Below are 12345 nucleotides of genomic sequence, written 5' to 3'. Positions count from 1 at the left end.
GCTGCAAGGTATGTGTCCAGCGCCCTACTAACAATGATTTAAAACAAAAAAACAACAAATATTTGCACACAGATAATAATAATAATAATAATAATAATAATAATAATAATAATAATAATAATAATAATAATAATAATTGCAGTACAGCACCGGATGTATTAATTCATAAACATACACGATAACAGTACAGCTAAGACAACCGTACCAAAGTGATACAGTAAAGAAAGTATTTATTTTAATCAGTATAATTAATAAATATGTTTTGTTCTTCTTTTTTTTTTTTTTGAATTGCTGGTTGCTGTAATATGACGCGTTAGCTCCTTGTCACTGGGACAAACACAAACATAGTCTATTGTACAGTTAACGAGATCAGTGTTCATTCTTATCAAAATAATAATTAAAGGAAAAAAAAATTAAATAACGTGTGTGTGTGTATAGATGTATATATTTAGTTTTAATGAATGAATGAATGAGTTCAATGTCAGTGCTGTGCCGTAGTTGTTATTGGAAATGATGACAGTGCGCGCTTTGCCCCCTGGGTAATGTAGTCCCCGCCACTTGCACTGAGTCCAAGAAGAAGGCGGCCATTTTCTCTGGCCGTTCTTTTCGCGCGGTGCCCGCTGGGTGATGTAGTTCACGGGGCCGGGACAGCCAAGGCAAAACTCTTACTTCATTCTCACCGGGGCACCGTTTGTACCCCCTGAAACCGCGGCCCCCCAAACAGCCTCCGACCCCGAACTCGTCTGGATCCATGGTTAAGGCTGCGGTGCTGGCTCTGGGCTCCGGGTGAAAGACTCGGTTTCCCAGGCTGCCCCGGTTTCCCTCCCCACCCGCGCCTTCCCTCTTCCCTCTGCAGTCCCGAAGCAGCCTCGGTGTTGTTGTTGCGATAATGATGGCGGCGGCGGGATCCGGATCAGCGGCTGGGGGAGGATTGAGCACCGCGGCGGCGGCCCGGGGCCGCTTCCCGGGTCGGCCGTGGGGCTCCCGGAGTCTCTTGCGTTCAGAGAAGCGCTCCCAGGTCGGCAGGCGCTCGGTTGATCACGGGGAGACGCCCGCGGGAGGCGCCAGGCCTTGCAGCCTCGGGGTTGCGCCAAACGAAGACCCGTCTTTGATCCGGCTGCTCGGGCTAGCGGCGAACCACTGCCGCCTCCGACAGGCCGGGTACAGCTCCAGCGGCAGCGAGGAGGTAAGGAGCCGCACTTAATTCAGCGAGGAAACGGAGGAGACGCGCCGAGGGGTATTACTGTTTAAAATAACAACGGAGATATATGTATATCATTTTAGAAAAAAAGATTGGAGTCTCTGACATACATATACAATGGAGCAATTGTGCGTATGTGCAGTGTGACCCGTAAGTAATAGTATTGATGATGATAATAATAATAATAATAATAATAATAATAAGTTGATAGTGTTCCACGAATAATGGCCTATTTAAAAACAGTAGCGCGTCATGAGTCCAAAGTTCATGAGAAACGCGTTGTGTGTGTGTTAATGGTGCTTCTCTGTGTGTGTGTTAATGGTGCTTCTCTGTGTGTGTGTTAATGGTGCTTCTCTGTGTGTGTGTTAATGGTGCTTCTCTGTGTGTGTGTTAATGGTGCTTCTCTGTGTGTGTGTTAATGGTGCTTCTCTGTGTGTGTGTGTGTTTGTGGTGCTTCTCTGTCTGTGTGTGTGTGTTAATGGTGCTTCTCTGTGTGTGTGTGTGTTAATGGTGCTTCTCTGTGTGTGTGTGTGTTAATGGTGCTTCTCTGTGTGTGTGTGTTAATGGTGCTTCTCTGTGTGTGTGTTAATGGTGCTTCTCTGTGTGTGTGTGTGTTAATGGTGCTTCTCTGTGTGTGTGTGTGTTAATGGTGCTTCTCTGTGTGTGTGTGTTAATGGTGCTTCTCTGTGTGTGTGTTAATGGTGCTTCTCTGTGTGTGTGTGTTAATGGTGCTTCTCTGTGTGTGTGTTAATGGTGCTTCTCTGTGTGTGTGTGTGTTAATGGTGCTTCTCTGTGTGTGTGTTAATGGTGCTTCTCTGTGTGTGTGTTAATGGTGCTTCTCTGTGTGTGTGTGTGTTAATGGTGCTTCTCTGTGTGTGTGTGTGTTAATGGTGCTTCTCTGTGTGTGTGTTAATGGTGCTTCTCTGTGTGTGTGTTAATGGTGCTTCTCTGTGTGTGTGTTAATGGTGCTTCTCTGTGTGTGTGTGTGTGTGTTAATGGTGCTTCTAATGTGTGTGTGTGTTAATGGTGCTTCTCTGTGTGTGTGTGTTAATGGTGCTTCTCTGTGTGTGTGTGTGTTAATGGTGCTTCTCTGTGTGTGTGTTCGAGCAGGTTGTGAGAAATACCAGACCCCGATAAAAACAAGTGGAAATCACCGCTCGTCTGATGTGAGGTGGCGGGGTGTATGTGGGCACGGTGCAAGGGATACCCATGTATCGTATATATATATATATATATATATATATATATATATATATATATATATATATATTTTGTTGTTTTGTTTTGTTTTTTTTGCAATGCAAATTGTATAAGGGTGGGTGACGCTTGTGTGCTGTAAGAGATTTTGTGTGTGTGGAAATAAAGGAGGGAAAATGAAATCGGAGATAATGGTTTCAACATAATGTGCATTTTGACGTCCCGATCGTGCAATGGTGTGCCAGACTAGTGACTCTGTGCAGACCAAGGGAAATCGCTTTGCTGCAGTGCGAGAACTTTGCAGAGTGTTATTGTGCCGCTGGTTTAATTTACCTGGCTGTTAGTGATGGAATTGACACTGCTTGTTTCTCATAGTTAAATATGAGTTTGGTGATTTAAAGTGCATCACCGGTACCGTGCATTTAGATACAGTCTGTTTGTTTTCTTGCAGTGCGCTGTACAGCAGCGTCTGTGTTAATGCACCACATACTGCTCAAGTGGGTGGCGGCATGTGTGTTGAAATCAATTCAGCGAGACTGGTTTGCATAGAGACTCCTTGTTTTGCATAGACTGTTTCCAGAGTCTTAACAGTGGGGACGGGCTGCACAATAATACAAAATGCAATCAAATCAACACAGAAAAAGATATGAGTCTTTGAGTCCACTGTGTTCTGCAGGGCTGTGGTGCGAGTCCACTGTGTTCTGCAGGAAGGTGAGACTCCAATTGCACAGCAGTGTCACCCATTCCATGTTTTACTACCAGCTTGATTGGCCACAGTGTGTCTAGCTAACAAGCTCAGGTGTGTCTTACTAAACCAGGAACGGATGGAACTGCTGAGCAACAGGAGTCATGTTAGTGGGCAGTTGTTGGCTGTGTGGCTTTGCTATCCCCTTGCTGTGAATGCATATCCATGCTGAGTCGTGGTACAGTGGAAGCAGGCATGCATTGCACTTCGATGTCTGAAGAAGCGTTGGTCCGGTGGGGAAGACACTTGAGAAGGACCTACTTGAGCACAGGGTATATGTGCTGCACACTCACAATCTCGTGGTGTATGCTGTCTGTGTGTCTGTCTGTCTGCGTCTGTCGGTGACCAGTAACTCCTCAGATCTGTTTGTGCTGGGGGTCGTGTGGATGTGTTTGTGCTGGGGGTCGTGTGGATGTGTTTGTGCTGGGGGTCGTGTGGATGTGTTTGTGCTGGGGGTCGTGTGGATGTGTTTGTGCTGGGGGTCGTGTGGATGTGTTTGTGCTGGGGGTCGTGTGGATGTGTTTGTGCTGGGGGTCGTGTGGATGTGTTTGTGCTGGGGGTCGTGTGGATGTGTTTGTGCTGGGGGTCGTGTGGATGCGTTTGTGCTGGGGGTCGTGTGGATGCGTTTGTGCTGGGGGTCGTGTGGATGCGTTTGTGCTGGGGGTCGTGTGGATGTGTTGCGATTGTAAAATGGTGTTCGCAGCTCTGTTTAGCCCTGTGTTTAATATCACCCGTAGCTACTGAACAAAGAACAGTGTCGACCTCTAGAAATACTGAAACAAACAAACCTTCCATTCAGCGACAGGTGTTTCTGTCGGATGTGTTTTTCAGTGTCTTCCAAATAAGTCTGAGGATTCGGTCTTTTTTTGTTTGTTTTTTGGTGTTGTATGGATGTCTCTCGACACACACAACAAAGCAATTTCAAAGTCGAAGTGTGGTGCTCTCGCTGTGCTGAGATTTGCGAAGCACCTCAAGTTATTGAGTGGATTCCTGTCCTATCAGGGTGCAGTATAAGCTGTTCCTGTCCTATCAGGGTGCAGTATAAGCTGTTCCTGTCCTATCGGGGTGCAGTATAAGCTGTTCCTGTCCTATCAGGGTGCAGTATAAGCTGTTCCTGTCCTATCGGGGTGCAGTGTAACCTGTTCTCTCGTTTCTTGCAGGGAGATGATTTCCCAGGCTTTGGCTCAGACGAGGTTATCAAGAGTCCCCTGCGCTCTGGGCATCGCTATCACAGAAGTAAGTAACTGAGAGGGGGTGAGAGGTAAGTAGGGAGAGACACGATGCTCTGCACCTTGCACCACTATCTGGAACCAAGGTGATATATATACACACACACACACACTAGTCGGCAGTCAATCCCAAAGGTAACTTTTTGATTTTCGTGCAAATTCAATTTTGATGAAAAATAATGAGCAGGAGAAGGCGTTGACAGGCTTGCCTGGACAGATCTGGCGTGTTTCTGCAGCAGCAACAGCAAACGTGTTTTGCTGTGTTTCTGTTCTGATTTGTGTGTAGACAATGTTGTGCACTCAGTTTAATTTACGCAGTGCGATATCCCATGTAAATGGTCAGTTTATTTGAGATAATGTAGAGTTGAGTTTATTTATTTTATATGCCTAATAGTAAGGCTTTGTTTTCATGGAGTTTGGCTTCACTGGGAACTTGTGTGTGTTTTATGTAGTTCAAGCTAAAATTAAAGTTATCTGAAACCTACAATTAACTGATGTAAAAATGTAATTTTTTTGCTGCATCTCTCTTCCTATGTGTGACTGAGAGTGGCTGTGTGTGTGTGTGTGTGTCTGAGCATCGGTTTGGTAAAATGTTTAGTTTTCAAAATGCTCACATGCATGGATTTCTCAGATTCTGTTTGTACAAAGTCTTAGGAATTCCTGGAATCAAAAGCTGTGCTTTGAAGCAGTGCTCTTTAAAAAAACCACAGATGAATCCTAAACAAACCACACCAACACCGATTGATCATCATTTTCCTTTCTCTCTCTCTCTCTCTCTCTCTCTCTCTCTCTCTCTCTCTCTCTCTCTCTCTCTCACTCTCTTCCACAGGCAAAGCTCCAAAAACATCAGCCTCAGTGGACAACTTCTCGAAACAGTCCCGTGAGAAACCACCGCCCCCCGCGCCCGACCCAGGAGAGGCGAGGACGGCGTCCGCCAGTAAAATCTCCAAAAAGGTTTATTCTGGGACTCTGAAAAAGGGGGGGCGCGTTCCCCCCTCCCCGAAACAGAAAACTGCGCTTTCGAAGCCGCAGAATAAAGGAAGGACTGGTCTGAAAGGGGAGAGGGCTGCCAGCCTGCCTCCGAAGGCAACAAAAAAGGGAGCTCCTTCCAGAGCAAGTCAGAAGAACAAGCCCAGCTCCTCGAGGGCCAACGCAGCCTCTGGGAGAAGCCCTGCAAAGCCCCGGATCACTATCAAACTCGCGGGCAGGAAGAGCAGCAGGAAGAGCAGCAGGAGAGTTGCAGCTGCTGCTGCTGGCAAGAAGCCCATGAAGAAGCTGAAGGTGGTGGGGTTCAAGTACGTGTCCAAGGCCAAGAAGCTCACAAGCAAGCAGCTCCCCATAGCTGACGTCAAGTTAAAGAAAGGCAAGAACTCTGCCGACGGGGGGCTGGAGCCCGAGAAAAGCAAGAGGACGCGGCAGCAGCGACCTGCCCAGGGCAAAAAGACGGAGGTGAGAACGGAGGGCAGAAAGGCCAAGCCGGAAGCGAAGAGGGAGAGGGAACGAGCAGCGAAGGCTGCCGGCGCGGTGCCGCAGAGTGCCCGGGAAGCAGGAGAGGGGGGGTCAGCCGACCTTCCTGGAGGGCCTTCCGACGGTCCTGCCGCCGTGGTCGTCGTCACGAAGGCCAGTAAGGTCAAGAGGAATCTGAAGATAGGGAAAATCCTGGGGCTGAAACTGAAGAGAGTGCGCAACCCGGAGGAGCCCGGCCAGGACAGCTCGGCCCCGCAGGCCTCCGACAGCGCCTCCTCCTCCTCCTCCTCCTCCTCCTCGAAACGAAAGCAAAACAAGTACGTTTGGACGTTGACTTTGGTGAAAGGGAAAGGGAAGGCGACCAAGGTGCTGCGTTCTGCGGGGCTTAAGAAGAAAAAGCCGACGGGAGAGGGAGAGCCGGAGGAGGACCCAGCCGTCGAGGGAGACCGAGGAGGGGTCGTCGAGAGCAAGCCGGTAGGGTCGGCTGAAGATACAGCAGAGAGGAAACGAGGCACACGGCAGCAGTCTTTGGGGAGAAGGACAGGCAAGTTAACTGAGAAGGAGGTGGTGGTGGCGGGAGAGCCGACTCCAGACGCAGAAGCCTCTGACCCTGACCCAACCCCAGCCAACCTAGCCCCAGTCCCAGCTGACCCAGAGATTGTCGAGAAGCCCCTAGAGCCCCTGGTCTCCTCTCGGAAGAAGCGAGCCGCTAGGCGACTGTCGTTATCAGTCAGGCGGAAAGCAAAGGCCAGGGGGTCCAAAGTTGAACCCGCGGTTGGGAGCGACGCAAAGACTGTCTTGGAACCGGAACCGTCGGCAGAGTCGGACGTGCCACGGGGACCCACCGCTGTCGGGAAGAAACGGCCCCGGCGCCCGAGGTCCACCGGCAGGCGGAAGGCGAGGCCACAACAGGCGGGTTCGGGAATGGAAATCCCCTCCGTTCCTGCGCTCTCGTCCCCAGAGCTGCTCGACCCGGCGGTCGCGGAGAGTCCTGTCGGAGCTGCGCCTACGCTGTCTCCAAAGCAAAGGCGGAAAAGATCAACGGCGCCAACCAAGTCCGGGGGTGCTGAACCCAAACCCGAATCCGATCCGGCGGACTGTGGTGCCGAAGGCCCCGAGATGCAGGCCCGCTCCACAGACCTGATCCTGGTCTTGGACCCCCCTGTTTCCGAAACTCGGTCGGAATCGGCTGTGCGAAATTACGCGAGAAAGCCGTGCAGGAGACGAAGGCCGGCCGCCAGACGGAGAAGGAAAGCTGAGGTCCGCTTGCCCAGGGCCGAAGGTGAAGAGGCTGCGTCTTCGGTCCCGCTGGCTAGACAGAGGCTGGCAGGCGTGGTGAAAGCCAAATACATGCGGAAGCTGCCCACCCCCTTCCTGCTTGCCAAAAGACCAAGGGGGAGGCCTCCGTCCCTGACCAAGCGGACTCAGAGGGAGCTAGCCCAGCAGCTGCTCTCCAACGCAGAGAAAGGCGGCGACGGCGGCAGCCAGCATCCCGCCTCCAAGGACCTCCAGCGGGGGAAGTCGAAATTCCTGAAGAACATCCGGCACTTCATCATGCCCGTGGTGAGCGCTCGCTCCTCCAGGGTCATCAAGACCCCCAAGAGGTTCATGGACGACGACGGGATGTCTGTCCTGCCCCGGAAGAGCACCCCCAAGAAGCCCCACGGCCGGATCGCCCGAGAGGCGAGTAAAGAAGCAGACGAAGGAGGAGAAGGAGACAAGGAAGATGACGATGATTACCAGTATCCTGAACAGTTCTCCCCAGAGGTGGATCTCTCTTCCGGGGACCAGGAAGCCTTTGACCTGTGCGACCGGCAAGCAACTGGAGAGGATCCAGGGCGAGGTGGTTTGGATTCCAGGCTTGCATCTGATGCCGCTGCCTCGCCGGCCTTGCCGTGCAAGCGCAGGTCAGCGCTCAGGGAGCCCACCTTCAGGTGGAGCAACTTTGACAACTCGGCGGGAGATGTTTTCTCCTTGGTCGGGAAGCAGGCTTTCGACGACTCCATCAAGCTCCCGGAAGTAATTCTGGCTTCTCCCAGCCCGAAACGGGCTGCGTCGGCCCAGATGTCCCACCGCGAAACCCACCTGAAGATCTACGAGTCTCTGAAGAAGCTCACCGTCCGGGCGGGCAGGAGAGCCAAGGTGAAGGTGAAGGAGGAGGTGGAAGAGAGGCCGGAGAGTTCCCCTGCTCTGAATTTGGAAGCCGCTCCTTTAGACCTGGATGATGACCCCGAACCGGGGCACCTGACCCTCTCCTTGCCGGCTTCTGACAGGCTGCTCCAGGAGAGCCCGGAGGAGGACCTCCCGGAGAAAGAGAAGCTGAAGATCGAGGACATGGACTCACCCGGGGTGGTGCGGAAAGTGGCCGTGCGGCTCCGCTCTCCGGGGTCTGAGCTGCTGCTGGGAGAGGGCTCGGACGAGGCTGTCGAGGAAGCCGACCAGAGCACGGGAAGCGACCGGGTGGAGGTGGAGGAAAGGGGCACCTCTCACAAGATCCGGCTCACCGGAGCCAACAAGAGGATGTTTCACCTGCTCAAGAGGGCCAAGGTTCAGCTCATCAAGATTGACCAGCAGAAGCAGCTGAAGTCCACGCAGGTGAAGACGTTTATTAGATTAGTTGACCTGCTTTGTGCTGCACAAGGCCAGCGCGGGTACAAGGATTTGAAATGCTTGAGTTGCAGGGATGGGGGGGGGGGGTCTGTTAATGATACATTGAAGGAGGAAGCAGAACGAAATGTTGACCTAAGATTTCAATTTTGCGGTAACGCTCCCTGCTGCATTCTGCCTCCACAGTTGCTGTTGGGGACTCTGAGTGCCGGTTCCAAGGAGCCTCCCGGCGCTGTGAAGAGGAGGAAGGTCGTGAGGAAGAGGAAGGCTCGGCTGGAGAGTCCCCCGCAGGAGGAGAGCGCCCCTCAGGTAACCAGGAGCGACGTCCGAGGGGGTGACACACTGGGGCTGTTTGTCACGGTTTTGTTTCCTAAGCGTTCTCTTTCTCTCTCTCTCTCTCTCTCTCTCTCTCTCTCTCTCTCTCTCTCTCTCTGTTTCTCTCTCTGTCTCTCTCTGATTGCAGGAGCCGGCTCCGGCAGGACCCCGGATCAAGCATGTGTGTCGAGACGCAGCGGTGGTCCTGGGGCAGCCGCGTGCGATGGTCCCCGACGACGTCCCTCGACTCAGCGCCCTGCCGCTGCACGAGAGGGACGGCATCGCAGCCTCGCCCCGCGCAGAGGGTAAGCGCGCCCACCTTGTACCCGTTTACGATTCTTAAAGGACGAGCTTTACAGAGCAAGTAGCTTCCCATGGAGTCTTGTTTCCCTCTAGCTGTTTGTGATGCTCGATGCTTAAAGCCAGGTGCAGACAGATAGTGATGATCGCTGAATATCGGAGCAGAACCACGAACCAGTGATTGCAAAAGTCATCAAAAGGGAGAACAAATTAATAACATGGCTTTTGTGTTGTGTTTTTTTAACTATAAAAATATTATATTCATAATTAGTTGCTGCTTAAAGCTGAAGCCCTCGCGCCCTCTCCCTCGGTCCCTCCTCTCCTCCCCCCTCTCTCTCCTCGCGCCCTCTCCCTCGGTCCCTCCTCTCCTCCCCCCTCTCCCTCTCTCCTCGATCCGCGCAGAGAGGAGCCCTAGGGAGAGGAGGGGGGAGAGAGAGGAGCCCCGAGACCCCTTCAGCCAGGGAGACCCTCTCCTCCTCCCCCCTCTCTCTCTCTCTCTCCTCCCTCTCCTCCCTCCCTCCTCCCCTCTCTCTCTCTCCTCTCTCTCTCTCCCTCTCTCTCCCTCCTCTCCTCTCCCCCTCTCTCTCTCCTCGCACCCTCTCCGTCGGTCCCTCTCTCTCCTCCCCCCTCTCTCTCTCCTCGCACCCCTCCCTCGGTCCCTCCTCTCCTCCCCCCTCTCTCTCTCCTCGCACCCTCTCCTCGGTCCCTCCTCTCCTCCCCCCTCTCTCTCTCCTCGCACCCTCTCCGTCGGTCCCTCCTCTCCTCCCCCCTCTCTCCTCTCCTCTCTCTCCCCTGCGAAGGATCCTCTGGGAGAGCAGCCCCCCCCCCTCTCTTCTCTCATCTCTCCTCCCTCCCTCTCCTCCCCCCTCTCTCTCTCCTCTGCACTCTCTCCCTCGCTCCTCTCCTCTCTCTCCTCCTCTCTCTCCTCCTCTCCTCTCCCCCCCCTCTCTCTCCTCGCACTCTCTCCCTCGGTCCCTCCTCTCCCCCTTTCAGACACAGCCTCTGCCTCCGAGCCCGAGGCTGCTCCCCCCCCGGACCCGCGCCCTGTCAAGATGAAGAGATCCTCCGGCGGCCGCTGCTTCCAGTACGGGAAGAGGAACGTGCGCTGCGGGACTTGCAAGGGCTGCCTGCACCAGCTGGACTGCGGAGAGTGCGTCAACTGCCTGGACAAGCCCAAATTCGGGGGTCCCAACACCAAGAGACAGTGCTGCGTGTGAGTAGACGTGAGAGCTCTGCACAGGGTCCCGCTATAGAGACCACAGGTCTGGGCACAGTTAACCTATATCGGAAACCAGACTCCGACTGCATAGCACTTCGATCCATTCCGGGTTTTACTAAGAACCACCTGAGCGTTGTAGCTATACACACTGTGGCTAATCAAGCCCGTAGTAAAATCTAGTTGACTCCTCTCTGCAGTGGGAGTCTTATTTCCAATCCTGTATATTGAAAAAAACCTAAATGTCTTAACCGCTGTGCCCATATTTTGAAGTGTCCTGATTAGTATACAGATCTATAGAGAGAGTGAGAGTCTGTATCCAGACAGGTAAATCACTACAAATAACTCAGCAGGGAAAAAGTAAATTGAGCAGCTTGACTTTCACTTTGAATTCCTGTTTTCGAATGTGTCCAGGTCCCTGCAGAGCGCACGGGCGAAATGAAACTTGCAGCGGTTCGCTTGAAGACAGCGTTAGCCTGGTCTAAAGTTACATTCTCAAATTATTTATTTATTTATTTTCTTGCAGGTTTAAAAAGTGTGACGAGATTGAAGAGAGGAAGCAAATGCGTCTGGGCTACAGGAACAACAGAAGTGAGGGGATTGTGAGATGCAGACTCTGAGCTGGTGTGCGAGATGCAGCAGCCGCTCGTCTGTTTACACTGATAAACTCAGTCTGTTTTGCTCACCCCCAACGCTCTTTATTTTTACTTCTGTGTTTGATAACCCCCCCCCCCCGCTGCAGGTCTCCCGCTAAAGCGTCGGCGGTCGTCCGCGAGCGCGTGCCCCACGAGCGACGACGACGACGAGGCTGGCGTGGCGGCGGAGCTGAGGATGCCCGACTCCCGCAGCCCCTCCCTGAGGACCCAGCCGCGCCGCTGTGCGAAGCAGCGCTCGTACTGCAGCCTGCTGGAGTCGGACGACTCGGAGCTGGAGATGCTGCTGGCAGCCTCCCACTCCACCTCCCCCGGCCGCAGGAGAGCCAGCGGACACAGAGGTAGCGAGCGCGGCTCACAAGCACAAACGGCGGGTTTGAAGCTGCTTTTCAGTGTTTGTGAATTCAGCACTGTTGAGGGTTTTTATAGCTGTCCCATTCAAGCCATCCGGTCGCCTGTCTTAGCTGCTCAAGTGATGCACAGTGCCTCTAATTCAAGAAGCATATTGTGTGTTTGTTTTTGTTTTCATGCGTGCAATTTTGGTCATTTTTAAGGACATGATTCCTATTTTCCATCCTTTTTAAAAAATGTCAAACTTTACTGTTTCTTCTTCGTCAGGAGACTTTGCTTCCTTGGACGGCAGCGGGCGGGGCGGGGACTCTGAGGAGAGCGGCAGTCGGCTTCGCAGAGTGAACATTCCCAGGAATCTGCAGGGGAGACGGAAGCCTGACAAGGTATCGGCACAAACTCCCTTTGTTTTATTAATTCATCTATTCAATCATTAACACTGGTGATTTTTAACTTTCCCTCAAACTGACCATTTTGAGGGGTGGATTAGTAGCATCTGTCAGTATCGGTACTGAGAGTGTTAGTAATAAATTCAACCAAAAAGTCTTTATGAAGCTCAGGGATGGCAAGAAGACTTGCACCCCTGAGCTTGCAGTAAAACCTGGAACGAGGGGAGCTGCGATTCACCAGGAGTCTTGTTTCCACCCCTGATGCCTGTGTGTGATTTTGTGATTTTTTGCTTGTTTGTTCCTGTGCTGCAGAGTCAGCTGGACCAGACTCCTCCCAGTGTGCTTGCTGCTCTGGTCAATGGCTTCACTCGAAGAGAGAAGGAGCCCTCCAGCCCGGTGCACAAGATCAGGGTCGACTTCAAGGTCAGTGAGTCTGCTTCTACCGTCCAGCGCTGCTGAAACTAAAACGCCCAGCTCTGAGCAGCAGGCACAGGGCTCTGTAAAGAGGATGTAAAGAGGATCAGACGTGACGAAGGCCAGTTTGTTTCGAGTTTTGAGTTGAACCAGCAGTACGTTGCGGGAACTCGGCAGGTTTTCACTGGAACACCAAATGCAAATCGGTGAAAGGCTACAACGAACTCTGTAGATCGATACAGGACCTGCTGAAGTATGTAGTTT

The 12345-nt window shown here is 52.5% G+C and overlaps 1 protein-coding gene across 1 annotated transcript in view; it reads left to right on the top strand.

Moving 5' to 3' along the window:
* The first annotated feature begins 623 nt into the window (after positions 1–623).
* The window catches only part of LOC121304193 (histone-lysine N-methyltransferase 2B-like), a 30409-nt gene continuing 18687 nt past the window's right edge, over positions 624–12345 (top strand). The window contains exons 1-10 of the mRNA XM_041235162.1: positions 624–1186; positions 4304–4379; positions 5202–8434; positions 8633–8755; positions 8910–9066; positions 10055–10274; positions 10804–10868; positions 11020–11271; positions 11549–11664; positions 11980–12090. Coding sequence (XP_041091096.1) covers positions 890–1186; positions 4304–4379; positions 5202–8434; positions 8633–8755; positions 8910–9066; positions 10055–10274; positions 10804–10868; positions 11020–11271; positions 11549–11664; positions 11980–12090 — 4650 coding nt within the window. The 5' untranslated portion in view covers positions 624–889. The remainder of the gene's footprint in view (positions 1187–4303; positions 4380–5201; positions 8435–8632; positions 8756–8909; positions 9067–10054; positions 10275–10803; positions 10869–11019; positions 11272–11548; positions 11665–11979; positions 12091–12345) is intronic.

The sequence above is a fragment of the Polyodon spathula genome, chromosome 37 (assembly GCF_017654505.1).
Source record: "Polyodon spathula isolate WHYD16114869_AA chromosome 37, ASM1765450v1, whole genome shotgun sequence".
Classification (NCBI taxonomy): domain Eukaryota; kingdom Metazoa; phylum Chordata; class Actinopteri; order Acipenseriformes; family Polyodontidae; genus Polyodon; species Polyodon spathula.
This window is presented reverse-complemented; position numbering and strand designations above follow the sequence as displayed.